The sequence below is a fragment of the Dunckerocampus dactyliophorus genome, chromosome 21, assembly GCF_027744805.1.
Source record: "Dunckerocampus dactyliophorus isolate RoL2022-P2 chromosome 21, RoL_Ddac_1.1, whole genome shotgun sequence".
Lineage (NCBI taxonomy): Eukaryota > Metazoa > Chordata > Actinopteri > Syngnathiformes > Syngnathidae > Dunckerocampus > Dunckerocampus dactyliophorus.
The window spans coordinates 2375375-2402649 of NC_072839.1; the positions used below are offsets into that span (position 1 = coordinate 2375375).

General features: G+C 40.8%; 1 protein-coding gene across 2 annotated transcripts in view; it reads right to left on the reverse strand.

Moving 5' to 3' along the window:
- Window positions 1-27275, reverse strand: part of LOC129173926 (guanine nucleotide exchange factor VAV3) — an 80714-nt gene that overhangs the window by 34549 nt on the left and 18890 nt on the right. For both annotated transcript variants that reach the window (XM_054765296.1, XM_054765295.1), the window contains exons 3-11: window positions 8643-8701; window positions 8484-8549; window positions 7675-7783; window positions 7475-7576; window positions 5446-5514; window positions 3183-3286; window positions 3004-3103; window positions 2788-2883; window positions 717-785 (exon numbers count right to left, since the gene is read on the reverse strand). In XM_054765296.1, coding sequence (XP_054621271.1) covers window positions 717-785; window positions 2788-2883; window positions 3004-3103; window positions 3183-3286; window positions 5446-5514; window positions 7475-7576; window positions 7675-7783; window positions 8484-8549; window positions 8643-8701 — 774 coding nt within the window. The remainder of the gene's footprint in view (window positions 1-716; window positions 786-2787; window positions 2884-3003; window positions 3104-3182; window positions 3287-5445; window positions 5515-7474; window positions 7577-7674; window positions 7784-8483; window positions 8550-8642; window positions 8702-27275) is intronic.

The following is a 27275-nucleotide window of genomic DNA, read 5'->3' on the forward strand; positions in this document are numbered from 1 at the left end:
CATGTCACACAGAGGCCTCTTGTCTCGAAAACAAGTCCTCCACATGCTTATTACCCGATTTAAAATAGCCTTGGGTGTCTGGGCATGTGAGTCTGCGCTTCGTCATCTCAGGAGATGCCCCCACCCCCATGATTTGCTATATTAACATTTCAGCATGAAATATTTTGTCTTTTGTGTCCGATCAACTTAGCGTTGAGTTGTGAGTTGGCTTGTTTGGGTGTCATTATGCACCTTTGGTCAGGAAAATATGTACTTTTAAAATGTCATGTCCATGTGATTAGACTAATTAGTTTGACTTATGCACTAACATACATACATATAATAAATATGGTTCGTTATTGCACTTAGAAAATGCTTTATGTCAATAATAGTAATTATACACTAATATACATCGACATTGCTGCAAAGATACACATTCATGTCACACTGAGGCCTCTTGGCTCCAAAACAAGTCCTCCACATGCTTATCACCTGATTCAAACAGCCTTGAGTGAGCGGGCATGCGAGTCTGCCCTTTCCCCTCCCCTTGTGTATGTGCTTTCCTAACATTTTAGCATGACGAGTCGGACATTTTCAGTCATCAGGTTGTACTGGTTCGTCTCCTTGCATGCAAGAGCTTTCTCGCATTGATTTGCCCTTGACAACCTTAAATAAGGACCTTGGTTTTCCAGACATAGCTCATTTGCTGGGTACGGTAGCTTGTAAAAGATATATACCTTCATGGCATCCAAAGCCTTCCGCAGGTTGCTCTTGTCGGTGGCATCCTGAGTGTGTTTAACGAGCTCCTGTTGGAGGAAAACTTGAAAAAGTCAGACAAGACACAACTTCAACAAAGCCTCAGTCGCTTTTCATATCAGCAAACAAGATTTGCATCGTTCCCAACTGGATGAACAAATATGATTACGTTCCACATGGGTGCGTATGGGAAACGTGTGATCAAAAATACATGTTGTGTCGTATCTTGGAGACCAGGAGACATGCCGTGCAGCGCCGCTACATCCCGCACACGACGTTAATGCGCTGCATCTCGATATGGAATGGGAAAAGGTTATTGCAAAGAAAACCTATCAGATAGTGTGTGTGAAACAGTATCTAAAATTGCTTGCCAGTGCCGGGTTGCGGCATAAACAAGACATCTAGACTGCAGCGTAGCGGAGGATAAGGAAGGATGCCATGCATGTCCTTCCAGGTCAACACACACACACACACACGAATCCTGGGCAGATATACACGTTTGCCTGGCACTGCTCAAATCCCCGGTGTCAGTCAAGCTCAACCGAGGCATTATTATCACCGGCGAGATGGCCGACTTCTATTTATCAAGCCTTGCTTGCACCTGCACACGTCCGCACAGATACAAAGCGAGGGAGGGAGGGGCCACACAGACGCATCATCGGGGACGGGACTGAACTCCCGGAGGGCATCATGTGCTGGGTTCAAGGGTGGGGCGGAGAAATGAGAGTAAAGCACAGGAAAGACGGTAACGGATTAATGGCTTGCAGAGATTGTGGCCCGTGCTGTAAAGTGAAGTAAGACTGCAATGCTTTTATGTCATGAAATAAAAAAATACATTTTTAAAAGAAAAATAGTGTATATTTTGCTGTATGTCATCGCTGGCCCGAGATGTCATGAAAGTCCGCCCCCTAGCGGAGAAGGGGTGTAATGTCAGAGAAAGCTGATTGCTTAGTAACTCCTTTTAAAGCAGTGGTTCTCAAATGGGGGTGTTTGTTCCATTGGGGGCTTTGGAATGCACTCTATGGGGTCCTACTCGATAGTTAAAATACACACACACACACACACACACACACACACACACAAGCGTACACACAGTGGTGGAAATAAGTATTTGATCCCTTGCTGATTTTTTAAAAACTTGTATTTATAAATGACACAGTGTAAAAATATATACCATTTTATAATTGATCAAATGTACATTCATACATAATTTACAAATATTTAATTGTAATTTATAAAATATTGTAAATGTACAGTTTATAAAACATTATGAATTTTATGTATTAAATGTATTAATTATATTTATTCTAATCACAAAAAGAAACCAAGTCATTTTTTCTTCTTTTTTTTAATGAAGTATATTATATGTATTTGTACTTCCCAAGGTTTCAAGCAGGCCAGCACAGATGAGCATCGTTTGACAGCAATAGTGATCCCTGGTTAGTGGCTGCAGATAAACACTCCACAATGGATGTCATGTTTTATTTCCTCTGATTACATGTACTGTATTGGGGAATAGGAGTGCAAAGTTGACTGTAGGCGTGTTATTTAATGTTTTTAATGTCAAAAAAGCTTATTTAGAAGGTCGCAAACAGATTTTCTATGCTCTATTAAAATATTCTCTTCATCAACAAGAAATCCTACTTTGCAGAAATTCATTGATCAAAAAAAAAGGTGGCGATCCATTGCTTCAAGAAATGTAAAAGTGCTTTCCTGTTAGTATTGACATCTCCTTGGTAATCTTGGCTCTGATCTTGAAGAACAAGTTCGGTGTGGCCTCAAGCTACTGGGAGAAAAACAAGAACTTTGAATGACCCCATAGGCCCCTTTCCTTTAGTCATTGGGATAATGAAAGGTGGACTGCTGCGCCCCTAGCGGTGAAAATGAGTCGTGACAGTGGTTTTTGCTTGTCTATTTTGCAGTGAGGGAGCGGTAAGGTTTATAAAAACCCCTCTGATGGTCTGCCATATACAGTTATTACTACTAATCACACGCAGTAGTGCTGTAAAACATAATACAACATTTAACTGTGGTAGAGTGCGAGCACCTTACCTGCAGCAGGAGGTGGTACTTCAAGACCCGCTGCATGGGAACCACCAGCAGATCCCTCAGCGTGAACTTGCCATAGTTTGCTCTCTTTGAGCACTCCTGCATAAGAGTGAAACAGTGGAACACAATATTTGATGGTAGAGTAAATAAAGAAAACATGCATGTATCCTGCGATGACTCAAGTAAACACTAGAGGGCAATGTTTGACAGTTTTTTTACCTCAAGTTTCATGCGTACGTCCTCCCTGTCTTTGCAGATGCTGTCCAGAGTGGCGATGGCTGTCTCCACATCGCTGCAGTACTTCCCATAAATTAGCAACCTGAAATGGAAAACACACACAGACAAATACTGCTTCAGTCCGAGGCTTTTCAGAGATTGACTGGCGTGTGTACCAGCACCTTTCTTTGAAAGTAATAAAGATCTGGTAAAGGTTTTGGGCACTTCTGTGATGGACTGAGTCTTGGATTTCCTGCAGTAAACACTTGTGGACTTTCACCAGGTCCTGCAACACAAAAGACGGAAAAGCAACCTTTTAAGGTGACCCTACATGATGTTTAAATTAGTTTTCTTGCTGGCCGTGATCACGGTATCCTTCATTAGCGGTAGCAGCATCGTCTATTAAGAGCATTCAACTGCATTAAAAACTATTATTGCCTCGTTCAGGCGTGTCCAAAGTTCTAAAAATATAATTTAACAAGAAAACAGAAAAAAATGGAAAAATCAGCAATTTTACCACAAAATCAAAACATTGAGGAAAAAAAAGTTGTAATCCAACAAGAAAAAGTTGTAATTTTACAACAATAATGTAATAGGAGGAAAAATAACATTTTGGTGGCATAAAGATTTTTTTAAAGTTGTAATATGAAAAATAAAAAAATAAATAAAAAATATCACAAAAGTTGTAAAGTAAAGTTGTAATTTTTGGAAAATAATATTGTGGAAAAAAGCAAAAATAAAGTCAAACTTAAGGGAATAAAAGTCATATTTACAAGAAGAAAGTTAAAATAGTTGGAATTTTTTTTTTTTTAAACAGCAGAAATGAAAGTAATTTTACAAAAAAAAAAAGTCATAATAAAAAAACAATTCTCCTGTGGAAAAAGTTTACATTTGAAGAGAATAAACTTGTCATATATTAGGAGAAAAAAATCTTTAGTTGCATAGAGCTGAAATATTAAAGAAGGAAACACTGAAGTTGTTTTATGACAAACATTGGGGGAAAAGTGATAGTTATGGAAAGTCATTATTTCAAAATTTAGCATAAGAAAGTTGAAATAGTTGGGGGGGTGGAGAAAAAATCACAATTATGAGAATGAAGTCAAAATTTTAAGAGAAGTCTCATTCTCAATTTTATGAGAATTCATAATATGAGGAGAAGTCATGTAATTTTAGTAGCTTAGCGTTATAGCGTTAAAGAAAAAATATTTTAAGTCGTAACATTATGAGAAACAAACCAAACAAAAGAAGGCTGTCATTTTTGGAAACGGAAGTGTCACATTTTGGCAAGGTCGTGACCCCAGGATGCAGAGACAGTCGAAGTCGAAGTGCAGGTAAAAGTCTTTCATGAGAGGCGCAGGCAGGTGCAAACAATCACTGCCACGAGAATGAAGGAACAAAAAGAGACAAAATAACGAACGCACCGAGAGGAAATCAACAGAAGTGAATGCAAAGGAGCGCTCAAGCTGTTACCAAGAGAGAGTAAAGTTGCTAGCAATGGTGCAACACAGGCGATGGACATACAAAATAAGAGCTTAAAATAGGAAATAAAGAAAATCAACACAAAAAATAAGAGCTGTCAAGCAGAGCGTGACATTAGGTTTGGAAAAAGGTGACAACATTATGGGAATAATCACAATTTTAAGACAACTTGGAACATTATGAGGAAACAGTCATTTTAGTAGCATAGAGTTGAAATATAAAATTATTTTTCAAGTTGTAATATTATGAAAAAATAAAAAAAAATTAAAAATCTATGAATAAAGTTATAATTTTTGGAAAATTAGGTTCCGAAAAAAGCTATAATATTACAAAAATAAAGTCAAACTGTTATGGGAATGAAGTCATACTTTCAAAGAGAAAATGTGCAAGAAGAAAGTACTAACATAGTTGGGAAATTAAATGAAAAAACAGCAGAAATTAATTTTTTTTTTAAATTACAAAAAAAGTAAAAATTACAAAAAAAAGTCATTCATTGTTATATATTATGAGAAAAATATCTTTAATAATTACATAGAGTTGAAATATTGAATATTAAGTTGTGATATTAAAAAAAATGATAACATTTTGGAAAATTAGGTCGAGGAAAATGTGACATTATGGGAATAAAGTTATTACGAGAAGAAAAGTTGAAATACCGGTACAACAGTAGAAATGGGGGGAAAAATCTGTTATTTTACAAGAATAAAATCAAAATATCAGGAAAGGAAAGTCGTATTCTAATAAGAAAAAAGTCCATAAACTCGTAATATGATGAGAAAAATCACGTCATTTTAGTAGCATAGAGTTGAAATATTCAAGGAAAAATGTTTGTCATGAGAAACAAAGAAAACAAAATCAAGTTGTCACATGATGTTGGGTGAAAAGTGCTGATATCATGCAGTGCGGTTGGGTTCGGTGCTCAGCAAAAGGACTCGTTGACGACACGGACTCAAAATGACGACTTACCGGTATATTGACAAAGACTTTCTCCATCTCGGCCGAGGATAAAAAGACGGTGAGAGGCGTCATAAAGTTCTGTGGCAGAGAAGAGAAAAGCGTGAGAATCCATCCCGTCCCTCTGGAATATGAGCGGGAAAGTCATTTTGCAAGGAGGTCATTATGGCGCACGCGGCCAAGTTGCAAAGTCGCTGCCATCAGCGAAAACAAGGAGCACCGTCTGGGTCACCACAATAATCTCATGTTCAGCGTTTGCAATTTAATGATTTCTTCTCGGGGGGGGGGAGCTCCCGTACCCCCGTCGCCACCTCTCCACCTCAAAGAAGCGGGCGAGCGCGTGCTAAATTGCAGCATCCGCTTCATATTGAAAGTCATCCAGCGGCGGACTCCGCGGGGAAATCAAGCTCCGGCTTTTTCCACACTTTCAACATAAACAGGACTGGAAGAAGACGAAGACGCCCGCCATCCTGCTGGATGGAAGGAACCTTTTCTTTTTCTTTCCTGAAGGTCTTTTTGTGTCAGTGCTCACGAAGTTCGTTAAAACAAGATGGAAGCCTCTCATCCGCTTTAAAGGAACACGTCCAGTACAACCGGAAGAAGGATGATAATGATAACGAAGCTCACTTTTGATTGGCACTGTGAGAGGTAGAAATAGGTTTGGGTTTATCCCCTCCTTCACAATAATAGAAACGGCGCAACGCAGTCATAGTAACTTTCACTGTTGGATCCACCTCTTGTATTGGACGTTATTAGATATAAATACATACATAAACACATTTTTTTATTGTTTTTTTATGATAGAGAGTGTCTATGATACATATGTAGATGAAACGGAGACAATTGACACACATAAAATATATTTAATATATATAAAATTGACACATCTGTTTATGTCGACAAAATAAAATAGAATATATACTGTATATATAGACACATCACATTTATTTAAAATTTTAATTGTATTTTTGTCCATCTAAATATAATTGATAATATATATATGTATATATATACGACTAAGTATGTCTTTAATGCATTTTTATTTCTTTTTTTTAGAATAATAACATCCAATACAAGAGTTGGAGCTAACGCTCAAGGTTACTATAACATAAAATTAAATTAAATTGAATAAAAAAAATAAATAAACCTAAAATAAAAATTTCTGAAAAAAAATATACATGAAATTACAATTCAATTTAAAAAATACATTTATATTTTTTTATTAAAAAAAAGGCTATAAAAAAGTTTTCAAATTTTGAGGCTTCAGTCGACCACGATTATTTAAAATCTATTCATCGCTGTTTTGTGGTTGACTACTACCTGTTAATTTAAAAGTAAATAAATAAAATATGCACTTTTAAGCGAATTTTCCATATTTTTTGCTTAAATGAAGCATTTCCAAGCATGAAAGTGGCTAAATGGAGTAAAATACAAATATAAAAGGCATCCAGAATACGCAGCCAAACACATTGTGATGATATGTAGTAATCTACACTGGTCACTAGGTGTCAGTAATGTTACATTAGCCACTGCAAGAAACGCCGAAAGTAAAAAAAAACAAAAAAGAAGAAAACATGGAACTCTTCCCAATGCTAACTTATGTGAGTCTGCATCATGCCTTATGTTTATTTTTCTCTTATTATGTCCACTATATTGGGTAATAGGAGTGTAAAGGTGACTATAGGGGTGTTATTTCCTGTTTAGAGGGCTCTAATCATGTTAAAAACTGCACTGAACGAGTGATGACTGTATATAAACACAGTATAGTCCAGCCATCCATTTTCTATACTGCTTCATCCTCATTAGGGTCGCGGGGGCATGCTGGAGCCTATCCCAGCTGACATACTAGACAAAGTTTTGTGTTATTCGTATCAACTTTTCCCTTTTCACTCCATTTCTCCCATTTTCGCTGTTTTTGTTTCGTTAAATTTTATTTCTGCTACATGCCGCGGGCCAATAAAAAGGAACTGTAGGCCGCAAATGGCCCCTGGGCCGCAGTGTGCACACCACTGCAGCAAAACATGAATGAGTGGGCGTGTACCTTCTCTATGGAGTCCAGGGTGTCGGTAAATTTCTCCTCGGTCTGCTTGATTTCTGTCAAACAGCAACTCCTGATGTCTATCTCTGCTTGTTTCTGGAACACCTACACACACACACACACACACACACACACGGTGTGTCATGCGCTGAAGTCACGCCATGTAGGAGTGACGTCTGAGTGACGCAAGAAAGAGGACTGACCGGGGGAGCAAGAGCTTCCGTTTTCATCAGGTCCTCGTAGACTTCACCGCCGTTTTCGTCATCGTACACGCAGTCATACAGGTCCTCCTCGTCCTCCACACCGTTCTCGCTGCACAACACATGACACAGCGCTCGCACATCACACGCCTGATGCGCTTCAGCTGTGGTTTTGGATGCGCGGGTTTCAAAAACCAGTACAAATGTTTGTCTTCAGTGGGGAACAACACTTCCTCAGTGGTTGTAAAAGTAGACAAGACAACTCTTTTTCTACTCTTTACTTTTTAACATCTGGTTTCCTTTTTTACTATATTATTCTTATTATTAATAGTTCATAGTTTCCAATAATACATAATACAATACATTTTGTACAGACGGCTGACTGTGGGCATACTGTACTCGGGTAATACCTCCAGCTGATCGAAACGGAGTTTGAGACGCTCCAATTGCCACAAATGTGGAATGTTTTTAGATGCATTTAGGATCATGAGTGGGAAATGACAGCGTGAGAATGCAGGCAAGCTGAGCGGTGAGCCGACGGTCCAACCACAAGCTTCTCAAGCCTTGTGGTGGAAAAGAGCGTGCGTGGTGAGGTGGTGCTGACAGCCCTGCAGGCAGTGGCTGCCTTCCAGTCAACACCCAGGGAACAAACGCCACAGAATGGGCTCGTAGGAGGGAGACTAATAAATGCCCCCAGACCAGAGACTTTCAGAGCTCTATCAATAAGTCATGTTGCGTGCCTGCTAACGACCAAAAACAACAACCGAGGCTGAAACCACAGCAGCATAGTGTAAAATAGTCAGTTTACATACTCGATCAGGTCTTCCAGGTGGTTGTAGATATCCTCGTCTTCAACGCTTTCTTCTGTGGGAAAAGGCCTTGCAAACAAGGAGCGCATCATTTTTTTTTTGCCATTTTAATCCATTCAATTTCATCTTTAACCTTAAAATAACACAACTTGTCGCACGTACCTGATTCCACTTTCCTGTGCGGTTAATGTGTGGGAAAGCTTGGATAGTGTGTCCATAACCTGCAATGGGAAAGATGGCAATTTACTGGGATTGTTTTTTACATCTTCTGGTGTGCATGGACAGCAGTTAGCATTCATGCTTTTCAGACAGCAACCCTGATATATTACAACAAATCGCTAAAGTAACAAATCAAGCATTCTGTTATAATAATTAGATATATTTTTATATTTTTAATAATTATAAACAGACTATAAAATAAAAAAAATATTTGTATTAAATATCATTGGTCATGAAATATTTAAAATAATTTTTGGGCATACAGACATTGGTGAGAGTGCCTCAACATTCCCGCAATAAAATATCATCAACAGACATAATAATGGTGTTCTTTTAGAGTAGTAATTCTCACAGACGACACTAGAGGGCAGCCTTTCCCCACTCTTCAACACCAGCGCATGCTGTGACAACACTAGTGATGCGCGATACCACTGCTTCGACACTGAATAATAATACGGCTGGTATTGGGGATACAGATCTGTTACCGATACTTGATTCACCGCGTGTGTCCGGTAAATTTTAAAAAGTAGTGTATTTCATATCATAGCATAAAGAATACATGGCATTGAATAAATTAATTAAATTACAATAAATCAATCATTTCAATAAACTAATGATTTTATAATTAGATTTTAAACACTGAAGTATATTGATAGCCAAGCTAACATACAATTACAGAACAAACAGATGACTGAATCATAAAATATGTCATAATGGTATTTTAACCAATGAAACAAAAAAAATCAAATAAATAATTAAGCACTACTATAGTACCGTATTTAAAACTTTAGACACAATTCACACTTGGCGCCGTTTACGATCAGTCATCCTTTCAACGAACGTTTGAGACAAACATGACCTCAAATGACTGAAGTATCAAAAGCATCGATATTAGATTTGAGGATCGATTTTAGGGCATGAGGAGCTGGTATCGGAAGTATGGACATTTCAGTATCGATCCGCACATCGCTAGTCAACACTTTTTCTTAAAAGAAAAAAAAAAGTTAGGCAACGTACACATTTCTCCTTCAAGATATATTTTTAGGGAGAAAAGAAGAAGAGGTTCCACGGAGAAATGGCCACGTGTCACAAGACACACGTAATGCGCGTCCATTAGTCATCATCTGCGTGTCCTTTTGTTGCATTGTGGCAAAGGACCCACAGACTGCGATTTATGGGTCATCCATCCAGACACACACACACACACACACACACACACACAGATACGTGGCATGTAGATACATTTGCCCACAGGCCTAAGCTCTCACGGATCAATACTGATCACACAACTGAAAGCGCACAAAGGAAAGGCGGACACACAGCTGTTGTTCATGCTAACATCCACGTAGCATTAGCACTGACTTAGCTAGCTGGATGATCACACAATGACATTTGCAGTGGGATGCACGACATTTTTTCCAAACCGATACTACTAACTTTGTGCTGCTCAAGGCCGATATGGTAGCGATAACTTTATTTCGATTTAACTGTAGTTTGTGCACACAGAAGGACTCGAACATATTAGGATTTGACCAACTGTAGCTGTAGCTATCAAGACATTACTAGCACATCACTACTATCAGGAGAACCAGAGTAGAGAGGGGAGGGAGCCATGGTGCTGTGGCCCAGCAAAGTGCACTGTATTCAGGCACACTCCGAGCAGCCGGTGTGCCGCTACGGAAGTCAGGAGAACCGGAGTAGAGAGTGGAGGGAGCCATGGTGCTGTGGCCCAGCAAGGTGCACTGTATCCGGGCACACGCTCCGAGCAGCCGGTGTGACGACACAGAGGTCTCTGGCAAACCTTTTGCACGTTTAAAACGCCGCGGCGGTGGCGTTTCAGGTGGCTGATAATGTTATAATGTTTTTGGTGTGCTCAATTGGGCTCGTTCAACGCTGTTTGCAGCTTTACTGTTGTTTAACAGCCGCAGTGGTTGCAGTGCCTTGATTGGAGTTCCTGGATTCTAGGCTGCAGGAGGAGCCTTGGTGACTTGCTAAGCGACACACAACTTGAGTAACTCGACTCCAAAAGGTCAAACTTGGATAAAAAGTGTTGTGTATGATGAAGATGACAGCCATCGACTAGGTGAACCCTGATGTACGTGGGCATGTGAGGCCTGTCATGATTCTGTCTGTGATTCTCTCTGTTGAGGTGCATTTTATGGAGTCCCTGGCGCGGAGACACCCGCTGCACCCCTGCAACGCATCATCATCAGGCCTTTGTTAGCCTGCTGCTCGCCACACTCTTGATGCCACACTGTCTTCTATTGTGTGCCACACCACCCCCTTAGTTTTTGCAAAGTGTGTTTTTTTTCTGTACTTTGTCACCTCTGCAACCTTTTGCTAGCGAAGAAAGGTCCATTTGGCCGCTACAACAAGATTCAACGTGCGCCGAACGCGGCTCTGCTGGCGCTCCAGTTTCAGCTGGCAGCTGACGATGAGTCGCTTGGCGCTGAGGCCTTCAGCTTCAGCGACTACATGAGTCACACATTATTTGCAACAAGAGTGACCATCTGCACTTTCTCACGTGGATGTCGCCTGGATCACTCACTCCAACGTGCCAAAAACAAAGTCCACAAAGGAAATTTCAGGGTTGAAAGTCCAACGTCCTGCCAGCGGAGCAAAAATAACAATAATCACTGCCTTTATTTAGTGCATGGCATGAAAATGCTGAAGGCATAAAAATGCCCCAGGGAATCCATTTGGGGTATCCTCTGTTTTAAAGCTGCAACGAGAGCATCTGTCATCAATCAATACGATTAATCTTTCATCGGGCACTCACATGAAAACACTGCTGTGAGTCAGCACTACAAAGTATACTTCAGCAACGTAACGTAGGCTTTGAAGCAAAGGGGGAGTGGCCCTCGTTGGCCTTTAATAAAGCCGTCCTGGCGGCGCTCGTGATTTAGCACCGGCGCAATTACAGCAAGATGAGAGTCCGTTGTGATGAAAGGGAGGCGAGACGTCTTTTCAACATCAACGTGACTTAACATCCGGATCTGTTGGCTCTCAATTGGAAAATCTACTTGATGTTAGACAAGCACAGAACACAGACCGGCAGCTAAGAATAGCTTCATCGTCGTTTAGGGAATCCAGCCTGACGCCAATGCCTGCCCGTTTGGGTTTTTCTTGACTTTGCCTTCAAGAATATACAAAGGGTAAAGGTCCGACAAGGCTGAACGATTCCAACATGGCCTCCCGGCAGACTTTTTTTTCCCGCAACCCCTGATTTGAAATACGATTTACAACCTGTAATAATTAACTTAATTGAATGTATTTCATTTGCTATTCCATTTAATTTATTATTACAAATTATAGTTATATTTTCAAGGTATTACATAATTATATAATTATGAAATTAAAAATAAAGACATTAAAGATGCAAAGAAAATAAAAACAAAACATTACATAAGTGTAAATGAATAAAAACAGATTTTAGAAATTAATTAAAAAAATTTGCAGTTAGAAAATGTGTGATTATTACATAATTATATAATTACAAAATATATTTCATGAAATAAATGATTTTTAAATACTAACTTATTTAGAAAAATAAATATACTGTCTAACTTAAATTTTTCTATTATTTCTAAAATCTTTTTTATTCATTTACACTTACGTAACTTATTTATTTTACTACTATGATATAATTATGTCATAATTTACATAATTTATATAATATTAAATAAATTTGTATTTTTTTAACCTTTACATCTTTCATGCTTTTTTCCTTTATAGCATACAGTATATACAGTACATATATAATTCATATATTGATTAAAATGTATATATTTTTTATTCTTTCAGCATTCTCTATTCTTTTCTCTTCAATTAGAAAAAACTTTTTCAAACTTTTTAATGACAAAATATAAACACCCAAATTATAATTACTTTTTTTAAAATACAAATATTGGAATCAATATACATAATATAAATAACATATAAGAATATATATAATAATTTAAAATAATTAAATCAGCTGTGCCGTTTCCTACTCCTTCTTGGACATGTTGAATTGCGTAACTATGGGATGTTCCTCAGTGTAACTTGGTAAACATGTTTGAAACAAATAAACACACCGTGGCACACTGTACCCCGCCTCTCGCCCAAAGTCTGCTGGGATAGGCTCCAGCATGCCCGCGACTCTAGTGAGGATAAGGTGCATAGAAGATGGATGGATGGATGCTGAAATGTGAGGGCTGTTCTCACTTTTGACACTAAACATTTTTGACGCAAACAGAAAGGAAGGTTTCATGTTTCACAATTCTCGCTGGGAACTGACCTGGGATCAGGTGTGAGCTAACCAGAGACGGAGGCAAGCACAATAAACGAGCAGGTGTGAAAGACCCTTCATTAGGCGTTAGCTCGCTATGCTGTTACGTAACCGCCTGCAATATTGTCCGCTGACGCGTCATCCGGCCGTCGTATCTGGAAACGTTTATCTTTGGGTCTGCAGGCGTTGCTTGCGAAGAAGATCCTTTTTGAAGATGTGTCATGAAATGGCTGTTCGACTTCTCTGGCGTGAATGTGAAAAACAAACACGGCGACTTGGCTTTGGAAACCAACTGTGGTTTTTCTGACGCCTTAATGACTGTCAGAAGTTGAAGCCCTTGCTGGGGTTTCTTTGCCCAGAAAACCCTTCACTGTCTCGCGTTTGCAGGCCTTGTTTGATCAACGTCAGGCAGCAAAGTCCTTGCGATTCTCTTTGAATTACAGTAAGAACCAGAAACATTTTGGTAAATTGATATCACTTGAGGCCAAAAAAAGTCACTCCAGTGACAAGTTTACCTAATTAAGTGGTCGTACAGATGAACACACACACACACACACACACACACACACACACACACACACACACACACACACACACTACTCCAATGTTACGTTTGTTTTGCACACGTCTGACAGATGCAGCAGTGTGCAAGATGGAGCCAATAAAAGTCTGATAAGCTCAGAGACAGCGGCGAGCTAATGTTTGGCAATCAAAGACACGGCTCATTAACACCCGTAATACATAATTAGCGTGCCTGGGTGTGCACACGTAGAGCTGATTGGAATACGCCGCACGTTTTCTCTCAGTCCTTCTGTGACAAAGCTCCGCTACACAGACGCAAGTCTTCATCGTTTAATCAATCCAGAACCTTCAATCATGCTGAAATCTTCCTTTTCATGAGACATTTTTGACAATTATTGGCTTGTTTTGTGTAATTTGTGGAAGGTGCTTTTCTGTTCCAGCACGATTGCGCCCCAGTGCTCAAAGCATCCATCAAGGCCTGCTTGGATGGCTTTGGTGTGGAAGAACTTACACAAACACCTCTGGGGTAAACAAGAACCGAGACCGTGAATGAATGAAGATGTGACCTTGCGGAACTGAGTTATTAACGTTTACAGTTTAGTGGCGAATTGTCTGACGGGTCACAGTTTGTTGCCATGCCCCGCCCACTTCTTATGGAACATGGAACACCGCCCATCTGTCTCCTATGCGTGTTTTTCATTTGGGTTTATTTGGTCAAAGCGCCAAAGCGGACCAGTTCACTGAAATACAACCCCTGGTTTTCAGCTAGAAAACAAAATGGCCGACTTCCTGTTTGTTACGGAACATGGGTTCTTGAGACTTTTTTGTGCATCCTGTCATGATCGATGTTGCCACCGAATTTCATGACGTTCTGTGAAACTGGTGGCAGGGGATAATTTTTTCAAAAGTTCAAAAGGGGGCACTATTGAATGAGTTTTGGGGGTTTGGTGTGTCCGGGACCCCTGAAATAACACATTTTTCACCTAACCTGACGCACTTGCAAATTTTGGTGAGTTTTCATACACGTTAAGGCCCTCAAAAAAGTTCAACAATTACTTGAAAATTGCCTTTACAGTTTTTTAGGGCCTAGCGAAAGAAGGCCTTATATTCCATGCATTCCCTTGCATTTTTGGGTGCCTTAACCTGCATAAAAACACAACAAAGTTTGCAAGTACGTGAGACGCCGGTGAAAAATTTGGCATTTTAAGGTTCCTGAACACAACCCCCCAAAACTCACTTAACAGCGCCCCCTATATTTTGCTTAAAATGATCGTCACTGATCGTCACCAAATCCATTGGAGATGTCTGTCATGATAGGACCCACAAAAAAACTCAATAGGAAGTTGGTCATTTTTGTTTGGACCGGCCATTTTGGGCCAAATTTGGGCACACATTTTGACAAACTCCCAAGGATTTTGGCCAAGTGAGTCCAAATCAACATCACGGATGCGGCGAGACAGATGGCCCACGACAAATCATGATGCATTCTAGCCTACGCTACAGGATGTGGGCGGGGCATGACGACAAATTTTGATGGCACCAAAAATGGAAACGTGCATAACTCTGCTCCACAAGCTTGATCGTACTTGGTGCGTATAAAGATGACACGCTGAAGCTCGGTAATTTGTCTCGGTGCCACGCAGTAGCAACGGGAAATGACCACAAAAAAAAACTTATCGGGTTTATCGGTAGGACGTCATGATTCCCTCATATCGGCCTGATAATTATCATGCACCCCTATGTAGAAGAGTAATACAATATGAATATATGCTGGTGTAAACCTGCCTGATGATAATGGATGAGGATGTTTCGCCACAATGAAACCACAGCAGCTCCAAGTTTGGAGAGTGTCATTCAATACTGCAACGATACCTCATGTTCTGAAATGAATTTTCCAGAAGAAAACACTGGAACAGATCTGTCCCCAGTGGAGGCTGACGGGACTCCAAGTCCTCGTCCAACTTCGGTTACACAGCTCGGTCATGTGATCCGCGGCAAGTCAAATAAACAGCCGGCGTTAGGTCTACATGATCCCTCCACTCTTTGCTTCCTAGTAGCTTCAAAAGCAAACTAATTCCACCCAGGTGAACGGCATACAAGCTGACAACCCCCCAGGATGCATCTCCTCTCTCTAACCACCCCACCCTTGAAATCGTCCTTGCTCTCCCTCAGTGTTCATACGCTCAGACACATCACACATGGTGAACAGGCAGAGACCCACGCATGTGCTTATTTTTCCCCCGCACAGCTTGAGGCCGTGATGCACAAACACCTCTGATCTGCCAAATCTTCACCTTGCTGACAGCTGGGAGGAAAGTACAAGTGTCAACAAATACACACATCGCTTCAAACGCGTACACACCTCGCAGTCAGTCACCTTCCGCAGTTGGGTTCCGGTCCGGGGACTTGGCGTCGTTTATGGTGTTGCGTTATCCCTCGCTTATTGAGGTTAATCGGTGCCTGACGCAACCGTGAAAAGTGAATTTCCGCCAAGTAGGATTCCTTATTTATAAATGGAAAATTTTCGTAGTTAGAGCATAGAAAACCTGTTTACAACCTTCTAAATATGTTTTTTAACATTATTAGACGCCTCTAAACATGAAATAACAACCCTATAGTCACATTTACACTCCTATTACCCAACGCAGTAGACAGAATAAATAAAAAAATAAGACATTTACAATATAAAGTCCCCCCTTTGCAGGGGGGTCCAAAGTGAGGCCAAGGGGCCAATTGCGTCCCGCAGCTGAGTTTTTATTGGCCCGCGGCACATTCTAAAATTATAATTTAATAAAACTTTTTAAAAACAGCAAAAATTGAAAAATGAACAATATTTTTACAACATTAAAATAAAAAATTAACAGAAAAAAGTGGAAATCTAACAAGAAAAAGTGGTCATTTTACAAGAATAAAGTAAAGAGGAGAAATGTCATTTTAGTAGCAATATATGAAAAACTAAACAAAAAAGTTGGAATTTTTGACATATGAGGTTGGGGAAAGTTATATTATGAAAATAAAGTCAAAATATTATGGGAATAAAAGAAAAATATTTTGGAAATAACATCATGTGAATAAAGTCCTAATATTACGCAAACAAAAATTATAAAGATTATATGACAATAACATTTGTTTGGAAAATATTTTTTTAAAAGTTCATCCTAAAGCATAAAGCTGGAACATTAAAAAAAAGACATTTTTTTAAAGTCATAATATTATGAAAAACAAACAAAATGACTAAAGTTTGTAAAGTAAATTTTTGGAAAAAGTTATGTTACAAGAATAAAGTCCAAATATCGGAATAAAGTCATAATTATGAGAAATAAACTTACAAAAATAAAAGTTGAAATAGATAGTTGAAACAAAAATGATGGATGGATGAATTTTTGGAAAATTAGGTTGGGGAATTTTTGGACATTTTAAATGTCCAAAGATTATATAGACCCTTGCATCCTTTCACTTTTCAGTATATGGCCGTCAGTGGAGAAAGTCTGGACACCCCTGGTCTAAACAGTGCTATGGCAGTTTGGCCGCTACAGTAAATGAAATTGTACTTTCCCTCTACTCATCTTTTTGGCTGATTTGCAAGGATTTTTCATTCGGGTGAATCCTACAGTGTCCTGTTCAATTCCGCTGGTATAGTAATTAAATCTAATGTGGCAGCCATGAGAAAGATATCATCACCATCGCCCACTCTCGAAAGAGTCGACACAATCCTTTTCTTTCCATTAAGTCGCAATCTCCTAATCTTACCACTGAAGTTGGACGGCAACTAAACAGAGAGTGAATTTGTCTCCCTGAGGCATTGTTTAAGTAAAAGTGTTTTTTTTTTTCCTGTATGTGACGGTCACTGAAGTTGAGCTTCTTGCAATCTCTTCTGGCGTGACTTGAGAGGATAACCACAAGTGCAAGTGGGTTGTTTGCACTGTAAACCTATGACCTGAGGTAGTCCGGAAAAATCCATATGGACGATCCTCTGTGTTTTTTGTCTTCGTCTTTGCTGTGTCAGTCGTGAAACCCTCAGATTCAGCTGGGCTTGTCCCGCCCTGTGGGACGTTTGGATCCACAAGACAGCTGAGTGTTAGTCACATTTGGAGATGAGGGTAGAAGCTGCGTGATGCTTCACTAACTGAAAGCAGGTTTTTAGGACTAATGGTCACACTGGAGTAAATTATAAAAGTACTTGGAGAACTTGAAGATTACAATTGACGCACTTGCATCCATGCATCCATGACGCAAACTACAAAGAATAAGGAGGGGCCCTTCAAATACAATCGGAGGGAAATCTTTCCAAACCCCAAACTTTTCAGTTCTGCTAGTTCTAGTGCTAGTTCTTCTTCAATCCAAACTCATTGAAGACCTCTCCTTGAAGTCCCTTTGCTCTCTAAATCACGATTGGAACCCTCCTTCTGAGCGGCGTTGTGCACTTTTTCGATGAATTCCATGTGGAGTGAACCATTGATGAATTTGACAAGCGTTCTTTTCAAATGTTGAACTTCTTCCGTTTATCTGATGTCGTGTCGCAGGAGCAGCGGCCTAAGCACAGAAGCCCAGACTTCCCTCCCTCCCCCAAGCTCCTTCGTCCAGCTCCTCCTGGCGGATTCAGAGGCATTCCCAGGCCAGTTGGGAGACAATCTCTCCGACGTGTCCTGGGTCTCCCTGAGGCCTCCTATCGGTCGGACATGCCTTGAACGCCTCCCCAGGGAGGCATCCTGACCAGATGCCTGAGTCACCTGGCTGCTCTCAATGCGAAGGAGCAGCAGTTCTACTCTGAGTTTCTCCCAGATGACAGTCAATTCGTCCGCTTGTACCCGCGATCTTGTCCTTTTGGTCACTACCCAGAGCTCATGACCATAGGTGAGGGTAGGAACGTAGATCAAACGGTAACTTGAGAGCTTTGCCTTTCGGCTCACCTCCCTCTTTGCCACAACGTACCGATGCAGAGTCCGCATCACTGCAGACGCTGCACCAATCCGCCGGTCAAACTTGTGTTCCATCCTTCCCTCACTCAAATTTGGACAATGACCGTCCCCTATTCGTGCCGTAGCTCAAGTGTTTTCAAAGTCAGATTCTGTCGCACTTTGAACAACCCTGTCACTGTGACCCCGACTTCAACAGGACACACTACAACTAAATCTGGGAAGACCATAAACGTAGGAGTGCCATGGTTTTCTTGGATGATGTCCATTACTAATGTTTGTGCTGCTGTCACTTCCCTTATAGGCCCTAAATCAACTGTGGAAGACTCTACAATAAAAATCTTTGCATAAATCAGGTTCTCAAACCATTTCAGCTTTGGGTAGCAGAGGCCCCGTACGGTAGCACCTTTGCATTCTGTTTAACAACCATTGTTACTCTCGGTAAGTAAACAGCGACTGTTCATCTTCCTGCACCTCACACTGCGATTCATCATGGTAATTCACACGTCAGCCGCTTTATTGGCACCTTCCGCTGAAGCTGGGTGATATTGACCAGAGCCATTACTGGCACATATTTACCCAGACATGACAGTAATTCAGATGACTGTGGAAAAAAGCCAAACATAATGAAACCTGGCTGGAACAGGAGTCAAGTCATCCCATATGCCAGCGCTTCTCAGTTATTTAGGATTGCTAATGTGCAATATTAATTTCTGTACAAACCACTGTATGAGTTGCGGTCAAGCATGAATAAAGACTAACAGACTTGCCAACCTTGAAGATTAAAGTCCCCCCTGCTCGTCCCACAATAGTTTCCCAGTCCTGTTTGTAACATATTTTCCAGAAACCATTGCAGTTTTGCGCTGTAATGTGCCTCCAAACAACGTCTACAAATAGCCATCCCGTCTTCTCTGCGTGGAATAATTGTGCATGCATCAGTAAGATTACCCTAAGGATGCCCCGTTATGATCATGAACAATTAACTCTGCACTGCGCTAGATCTCGCCGCAAATTCCACACTTTTAGTCATGCAGCTGTGCACAATTCTCAGTGACTTGAATAATTTCATGTCAGAGGAAACGCGAGCACGTTACAAAACACGCTAAATTGTGCATTCATCGTTTTGATGTCAGGGAAACGAGCCAGGATCCTATAACTTGAGGATGAAACTAGATCCCATGTCCTTTTGCTTTAAGTACTTTAAGTGACTTTACAGGAACAAATTAGTTAACTGTCAGGTTTAACCAGTGAAACTTTAACTGCCACAACTGCATCCTTATTTCATTCCCCCCCCCCCATGCAGAAAACAGCAAACACCAGGGCCCCCCATACATGTGATGTGTATTTACTTTTAAGCAAAGATGATCAAAATGAATTTATATATTGACACAAAAACCTAAAACAACAAGTCTGAAAAAAAAATGTTCCGTGTCTCGGGATTTGTACATGCGAAGTCCCACTTCAGACGAGTCATCATTTTAAGACAGTGGTGATCAGTGAAGTCGAGTCATCCAACAACTGTCAAGCAGCCAGGAAATTTGATATCCTTCCATTTCACTGATATTTAAAAAAATATTTTAAAAAAATCTAATCTAAATCTAAATCACCCTTGCTTGTTCAGTTTCTTCATTTTAATGCCTGATACAATTAAAAGGTACCTTTGTTTGGACAAGAGTTACATTTTTTGGCAGTACAATGCTACAGCTATTCATGTAAGAACTTAAGTGATTTTGGTTATGATCAAGAAAACCATGGAAGTTTGTAGAAATCAGCTCTTAAGTCCAACTCTTCCGGGCTACGGTACATTTGTTAGCATCATTACCATTAGTTGTACCTGGCATTCAAATGGATCAACAAACTGAAGGAACAAGGGTGCTCTAATCTTTTTTCCATGAGCTCTCTAGACATGAAATAACACCCCTATAGTCACCTTTTCACTCCTATTACCCAATAGAGTGGACATAATCAGAGAAAATAAGCCATTTAAGAAATAAATAAGACATCGTTTCTCCTGAATTTGAAAAATCTGTTTTGGAAAGTGTTGCAACGCGATATGAGATGAACATTACTGTGTAGGAGGATGATTACATTCTCCCACCCGTTGAATAACAGAGCATCCACCTACTCCACCTCCAACTCTGGGAAGCAACGCAGGAGGGGGCGGGGAAAAAAATAAAACGCATAGTAAGAAGCTTTGAGCATCTGGGAAATGAATCATCCAGTCAACATACAATGCAAAGCTCCTAAAAATCTATATGTCCCAGAAAACATCGCTGATATCAATGGAAATATGACGACCCCAGTGGAATCCCATTCATTGCTGCTGGCTTAAGGAGGAGTGATGGCAGCCGCTGCCTACGGCACCTCATCAACAACTCCAAGGAAGCTTTTAACGTGAAAACAGATTCTTGAAAATGAACCCCCACTTCATCTTCTGTCTCTTAGAAATGATGAACTTATGTATCATTATGTATTATTATGTATCATAATAGCACAATTTGTCATCAAACTCTACTGTATTCCCTCAAACTAATGTCGTGTCATCAACACATTACTGTATGCTTCTCCACAAATACACACCGTTTTTTCCAAAATAAGACACTGGCAGAGTGCAAAAGTGCTAAAATGCTGTGTGTGAGAGTCTGAGTGATTCTTCCCAAGGTGTGATATCAGATTAGAAGTACTGAAGCGCATAACCAGTGCTTTGTGTCGTGTTCCGCATGACAGGTTTGGCCTTTCCTTCGTTTTCACGTCATTTCCTGTGATGCGCTCTTGTTTTGGTTTTCTGTTTGGCACCACGTGCAGCGGCTTTGCAATCTGCTTTGCGTGCAGCGGTACCGGTTTCATATTAATACCTGCATTACTAAACCTACTATTTAGGTGGCACAGAGGGCAAAACTTTACAGTCATTGCAAATACGATATCAATATAGTCCGATATCATTGTTATACCAGCATCAGTGACACAGTGAAGCCATGTATCAGAGAGATAAATCATAACATTAGCATATAAGACAAGCCAATATGAATATAAATGACAATAGCTTCGACTATTGAATGCATTTGTATGCTGTCATTTCATTCCATTAATCATAATTTGACCTTCTATTCCGTCTCATGTAGTTGCACACCGTAGACGTCCAGTTCCAACTTAAGTGCTGTCACAGAAAGTAGGACAGAGAGGTGAGGAAGACTCGTTTGCAGACTCCCTCCTTTGTGGTCTTTGATCTTGTCCACGGTGGCTGAGCTCCCACATGCACACCGGCTGGCCCGGACCCAGCGGTGGCCTATAAATACCTGCCATGTATCCTCGTCTATGACAACAACAACAGCATTGGAAAATGTTGCCTTCTCACTGACAGAGTCTCCCTCAACCTCATTCTGTGTGTGCAAAGTGTATTTTGTAAGCTTACAAGCCACCTACTGCATAATAAAACAACATTTTGTACCATTTTGTGACAAAATAAGTTTACTTGTTTGAATTTGTAACTTGGAGCTTTTTTGTTCAATGCATTCTCCCTGCAGCTTTGACATGACTTACTCAGCAGGGGGCTTCTTTTGAACTAGGATTGTATTTACAGCCAAACACACACACTTTAAAGTACTTGGCTGGAATGCCAGTGTAAATTGTCTTTATTAGACTCCAACCAAAGTCAAATGTGACTTTCTTTGTGTCCATTGTGGCTTATTTTGCAGCCGTGATAAAAAAATAAAAAATAAAGGCAGACTTGTGGTGCAACTGTGTTAGCTAGCAAAGAACTACAGAGTCAACCCCTGATGACATCACAGACTGAGCCGACTTCCACGTCCTGTTTCCATGTATCAGCAAGCTAATAGGATGCTAACCAAGTCATTTAGTGATAAAAATAAGAACACGGTCGGGCTCATGCAGGGTATTAATAACACGGCCGAGGAAAAAATGTTGCCGTAAATTGTGGACGTTAATTGAAAAACACGCTGGCCAGGCGAGTGCGCTAACCGAGGTTCCACTGTATCTACACCAAGCGTAGTATCAGCATTGGAGAGATACCAGAGTGATGAGATCATCATTTTTCAGTTCTCTTCTACTGGTTACAGAAGGGCTTTGGGGGCAAAAAGCCAAATAATTTGAGGTAGTTTTTGCTTTTGTTTATTTATTCAAGATTCAAGAGAGTTTTGTCTTATGCACAGTGAAACAGGAAGTTATACTATGCAATGAAATTCTTGTTCTGAGTAGATATATATGCAGCTGACATTTGAATGAGCACGCTCCTGCACTGCAGGGTGAAATAACCTCATTGTTGTATTGTCTTTGCTCACTGAAATAAAAAAATTGAAATTAAAAAAGGAGACCTTGTAAACCGCCCTCGCAGAAGCCTCCTCCGCGCCATCAGGTGACTGGAAGACAAAACAGCTCAAACGCGCGTCCGCAATCATCAAAGGCGCCTCCCTCTGATACCCTGAAACAATCAACAGCGCTGCAGCTGGTGGGCGAGGAGGCAGAGAAGCTCATTGGCCCTCAGCTTTTGCGCGTGCGTGCACGTGCGCGCGTTTGCACATTTGTGCGTGCGTTCACGCTTGAAGAGCGCCAGCAGAAGTGTGACTCAAGTCGATGCGAGCGTCCTGCAGTCAGTAAGCAGGAGTCCATGAATTATCCACAAGGCTTTGAGCACAGAAACTTTACTTTACAGCTTCTTCTGTCAAATTCGTCAAACTTCACTGCAAAATGGAAAACCCTTGTAGGCGGAACGTAACGCGGACTTACACACGGACAACTCCAGGAAGCAAGCACAGGAATGAACTGGTGTCAGGATGATTCATAAATGTTCTTTAGAAATGAAATCAGAACTAATCCACACTAGATGAAGAAATGTCAGTCGTGATTGCATGTGAGCGCTGAGGCTGAACGGAGGAATGAATGTTTAAATAAGAAATACACTGAAACCAATTCACCCACTGAGGATCGAACCAGCAACCATCAAGTTGGCTGACGGCTGCTCATGTCATGCCACCGTGCACGGAATACGCAGAATGTTTGCATGTAAATGCTAAACGTAAAATGAAGTTCCACCATTAGGGAGCAACATTGAAGTTGGCTTTTCATTTTCCATAGGAAAACAGGAAATATTGGCTCACGGAAAATGTGGGATTTTTACAAAAGTCCTGATAGAGAGCCAACATGTCTTGAATGACGAACATCTTGGTATGGCTTGAAGCAGCTGAAATGAATGAATGCATTGAATGATGACTGAGGATCGAACCAGCAGCTTTGAGAGATGACCAACCTACCACCCAAGCCATGTCACCCTGTAGAATAAGGATGGGAAATGAATTTCCACCAATAGGGAGCCACCATCCCTTCATTTTCAATGGAAAAACGTCAGAAAATATTGAATAATTGTGGGAATTTTTACAGAAGTCTGCTAGATAGCCTGTGTGTCCTGAATGAGCTGACTAAAGACGGCAGAATTTGAAATGTTGGAATGTAAAAAAAAATAAATAAAAAATAAATGTAAGCAATGACATTGGGATAGAGGATAGAACCAGCAACCACACTACTGAGCCATGTCACCCTGTAGAAAGTTACCGTAAATTATTTCCCACCAGGAGCGGGCGCCAATTAATAAGATTTTTTGGTGTGTGTTGAATCGTCGCTCAGACAAGCCACCCCCCCCCCCCCCCCCCCCCCCCCCCCCCCCCCCAAAAAAAGTATCAATTCACACACAAGACATGTGATATCGGGACACACAAATTGTCTAGAGAGAGAACAGCCGAAGGGCAATGATGAGGGAGGTGGGAGGAGAGGAAGGAGAGCTATTTGGGGGGGGGGGGGGGGGGGGGGGGGTTTGCTCATTTGGTGGATTTCCACTGTTGTATCGCAGTTACCTGAGGAGAGAGCAACTAATCAATAAACCTCCTCAGTCTCTTGCTTCCTGCTTGCTTTCCAACACCCCCAACCCAAAAAAACACACACTTAATCTTTTGCACCCTCTTTACGCTTTGCTGAATTTTAACCTGCAGTATTTCAAAAAGGTGTCTCATGTGAGCTAACAACTACAGAACATGATATCCTTTATTTGTATTTATTTGATTCACTTTCGCCATTTTGTGTTTGATTTTGTCACACTTTCCAAAACGTGCGGAGCCTCGGTTTTTGGCATGAACCCATTCCAAAAGGTTCAACAAGAGGTACTAGGATTTGACACAAAAAGTGTCTGATAATGTCCAATTTCAGGGCAGAAAATGAGCTAATATTTTCCAAGTACTTGCAAATTGTCCATCATGTGACACTTAGTATGGAAATGTCCTTTCGGCAGGCTGCAGGGAGACGCGTTGAGTCAGGAATGAACTACCAGTGAGATCACTCACGCTCCGAGTAAGGGGATTCCGTGGCGTCCTTAATTAAATATAGTTAAACGTGGTTCTTGGGCACCGTCTCTCTGCTGTGTGATTCTCCTCTCCTGTGGAACCCCAGAGCTCCGAGGCCCGCATGAGTCTTCAAAACAGATGTACAAACCAGATGTTCTTTCAGCAAGGCAAAACAACCGCAGACAGACTTGATGCACGTGACCGTGTTTTCTAGCATCGCAGCTTTAAATGCGTGCGCTCGCCCTCCAAAAGGCTTTTGGTTCCTTTTGTGGCTCATCTCGTCATCTTCAGACTTCCAGCCCAGATTTTAAAAAGGCGCTCAGTGCAAACGACGTCCACCATCAGAACACCACAACAGACAAGGGAGGGTTGATATTTTATTCTCTGGGAGTCAGGCAGCTATTTTTAAAACACAACATGCAGGTGAGTGGCAGCTTAGCCCATTCCCTCTGCTCCCTGCTCCATTAACTCCTGCAGAGGCAGCCAAGCGAGCATTACGCTTGCCGGCTCGCCGTCTAATTTCAGAGATGTAAAATTTACTCAGGGCAACGTAGGAGTCATCACGAGTGCTCTACCCAAGCCAAGCGGACTCACAGGAGGAAAACCAAAGTGAAATTAGACATTAAAAAGTCTTCTTCCATTGGGTTTGTGTCAGCGATGTCACATGAACGGATGTAGAAGCTTTCAGTTAGAAGATTAAGGATCTTCTCCTTCTCCTGGACATCTGTCGTCTCAAAAGCGCTTTCGGAGTCTTTAGAAGAGGCAGAAATTAACGCTCCCATTGTGCAAAAATATCAATGTAATGCTTTGTGGAAACATGTTGTATGTGTTTGTTACAAAGTGAATGACACGACCATCTGCTCACCAGGGGAAGCTTGTGCTAAAGCTACCAAAAGGAGTTTGGGATGTGCAAACTGTTTTTTTGATCAATGGACATTGAAATTGGTTGTTCATTTTCATTGGGAAAAATACTGAATTACGAAAAATGTGGGCATTTTTAGAAAAGTCCTGATAGACGGCCTACATGTCTTGTGTGAGCTGAACATTTGGATGTCGGAATGATTTCAAGCGGTTGAAATGTATCAATCGATTGAACCAGCAACCACAGAGCTGGGAGGTGACCAATCAGCCAACTGAGGGGGGGGCTGCACCATTTCATTGGCTGCGGGACCCACCATCACCCCTTAACGCCAAGCTGCAATCCAAATTGCGGACATTTTTCAAGCGCTGTAAAACCAAACATACAGATTTCTCTGTGACGTTCAACATAAAATGCATTTTGAACAAATGTGCTAGCTCCATGCTAATTTACACTGAAAATACCATAGATGTGCTAGCGATTAGCGATTTTACATGCTGATCGCCACACCTCCAAATATGACAGACAACTTTGAATTGACATGCCACATAAACAGCCCAACAATGGACAGGACTGACACATTCAACATCTTAAGAGTAGACTCACAAACGATCATCTTCCATGACAACGGTTGTCAAATAGCACAAAAGAGTGTTGTCACCACCAGTTGAGAACCCCTGATTTGGAGTTTCTAATTAGCCTAACATGCATGTTTTTGGAATGAGGGAGGAAGTATGTGCTTTCGTATTGTGCACCCTGCACAATCTAGGGGCCTAAATCTACTAAAAAAAAAAACCCTGTTGCATTATTCTGCACATCATCTTGATTCCCCTGGGAACAACACTGCCGCTTTAAGAAAATAAACACAGCAATCTACAGTAAATGTGTTTTGATTAACAGAAGACTTGATTCACTCAGCTATTCAATTAAACTCAGCGTGGAGGCGACTTAAGTGGTTAAGCAAGGCCTACAAATGAATGCAATAACTCATGCCTTCTCTTCTGCTACTGAACGCTATTCATCTCAGAAACGGTGCCACCACAGCTTGTGGACGGCGCTAATTTCATTAAGGAACACATTGAAAAGGATGCTCGTCAGCCAGTGCAACCACATTTTCAAAAGAAGCTATGGAATTTTGTTTATACGTTCCCCGTCAAATTGAACAAGTCTGGATTTGGTCATTTCTCAGCATGTGTCACTTGTCTTACTGATGCAATGTTCAGTTTCTCAACACAAAATAAATAAAAACATTATACATTTCAAAATAAAATCAGTCAGTGAGTTGACAGGAATGCTGCCAGAACCTCAGGAGTTCGACACGCTATTCAGTCATCAGCGTAAGAGGTCATGAAAATGACCGAAAATGGGAACTATGGCTCACCGAATAGTTCAGTTCCTATGACGCCTTGTAAGTCCAATTTTAGGGTAAGCCAGAGCTAAGACCTAAATTAAGACTGTACACAGAACCCATGAAGAAAAACACAAAATCCAAAAATAATTAAAAAAAAAAAACACAGCATTTTAGTTTTTACTTTTGCTTTCATAGGACTCAAGGATACTATAGCAACCTGCCAATTATGTGTTGCGTTTTGTAATTTCCGACTGTGTGTGTGTGTGTGTGGTTGCGTTCAGAGACGACAGTTGAGTTTGGTGATGTTTTGT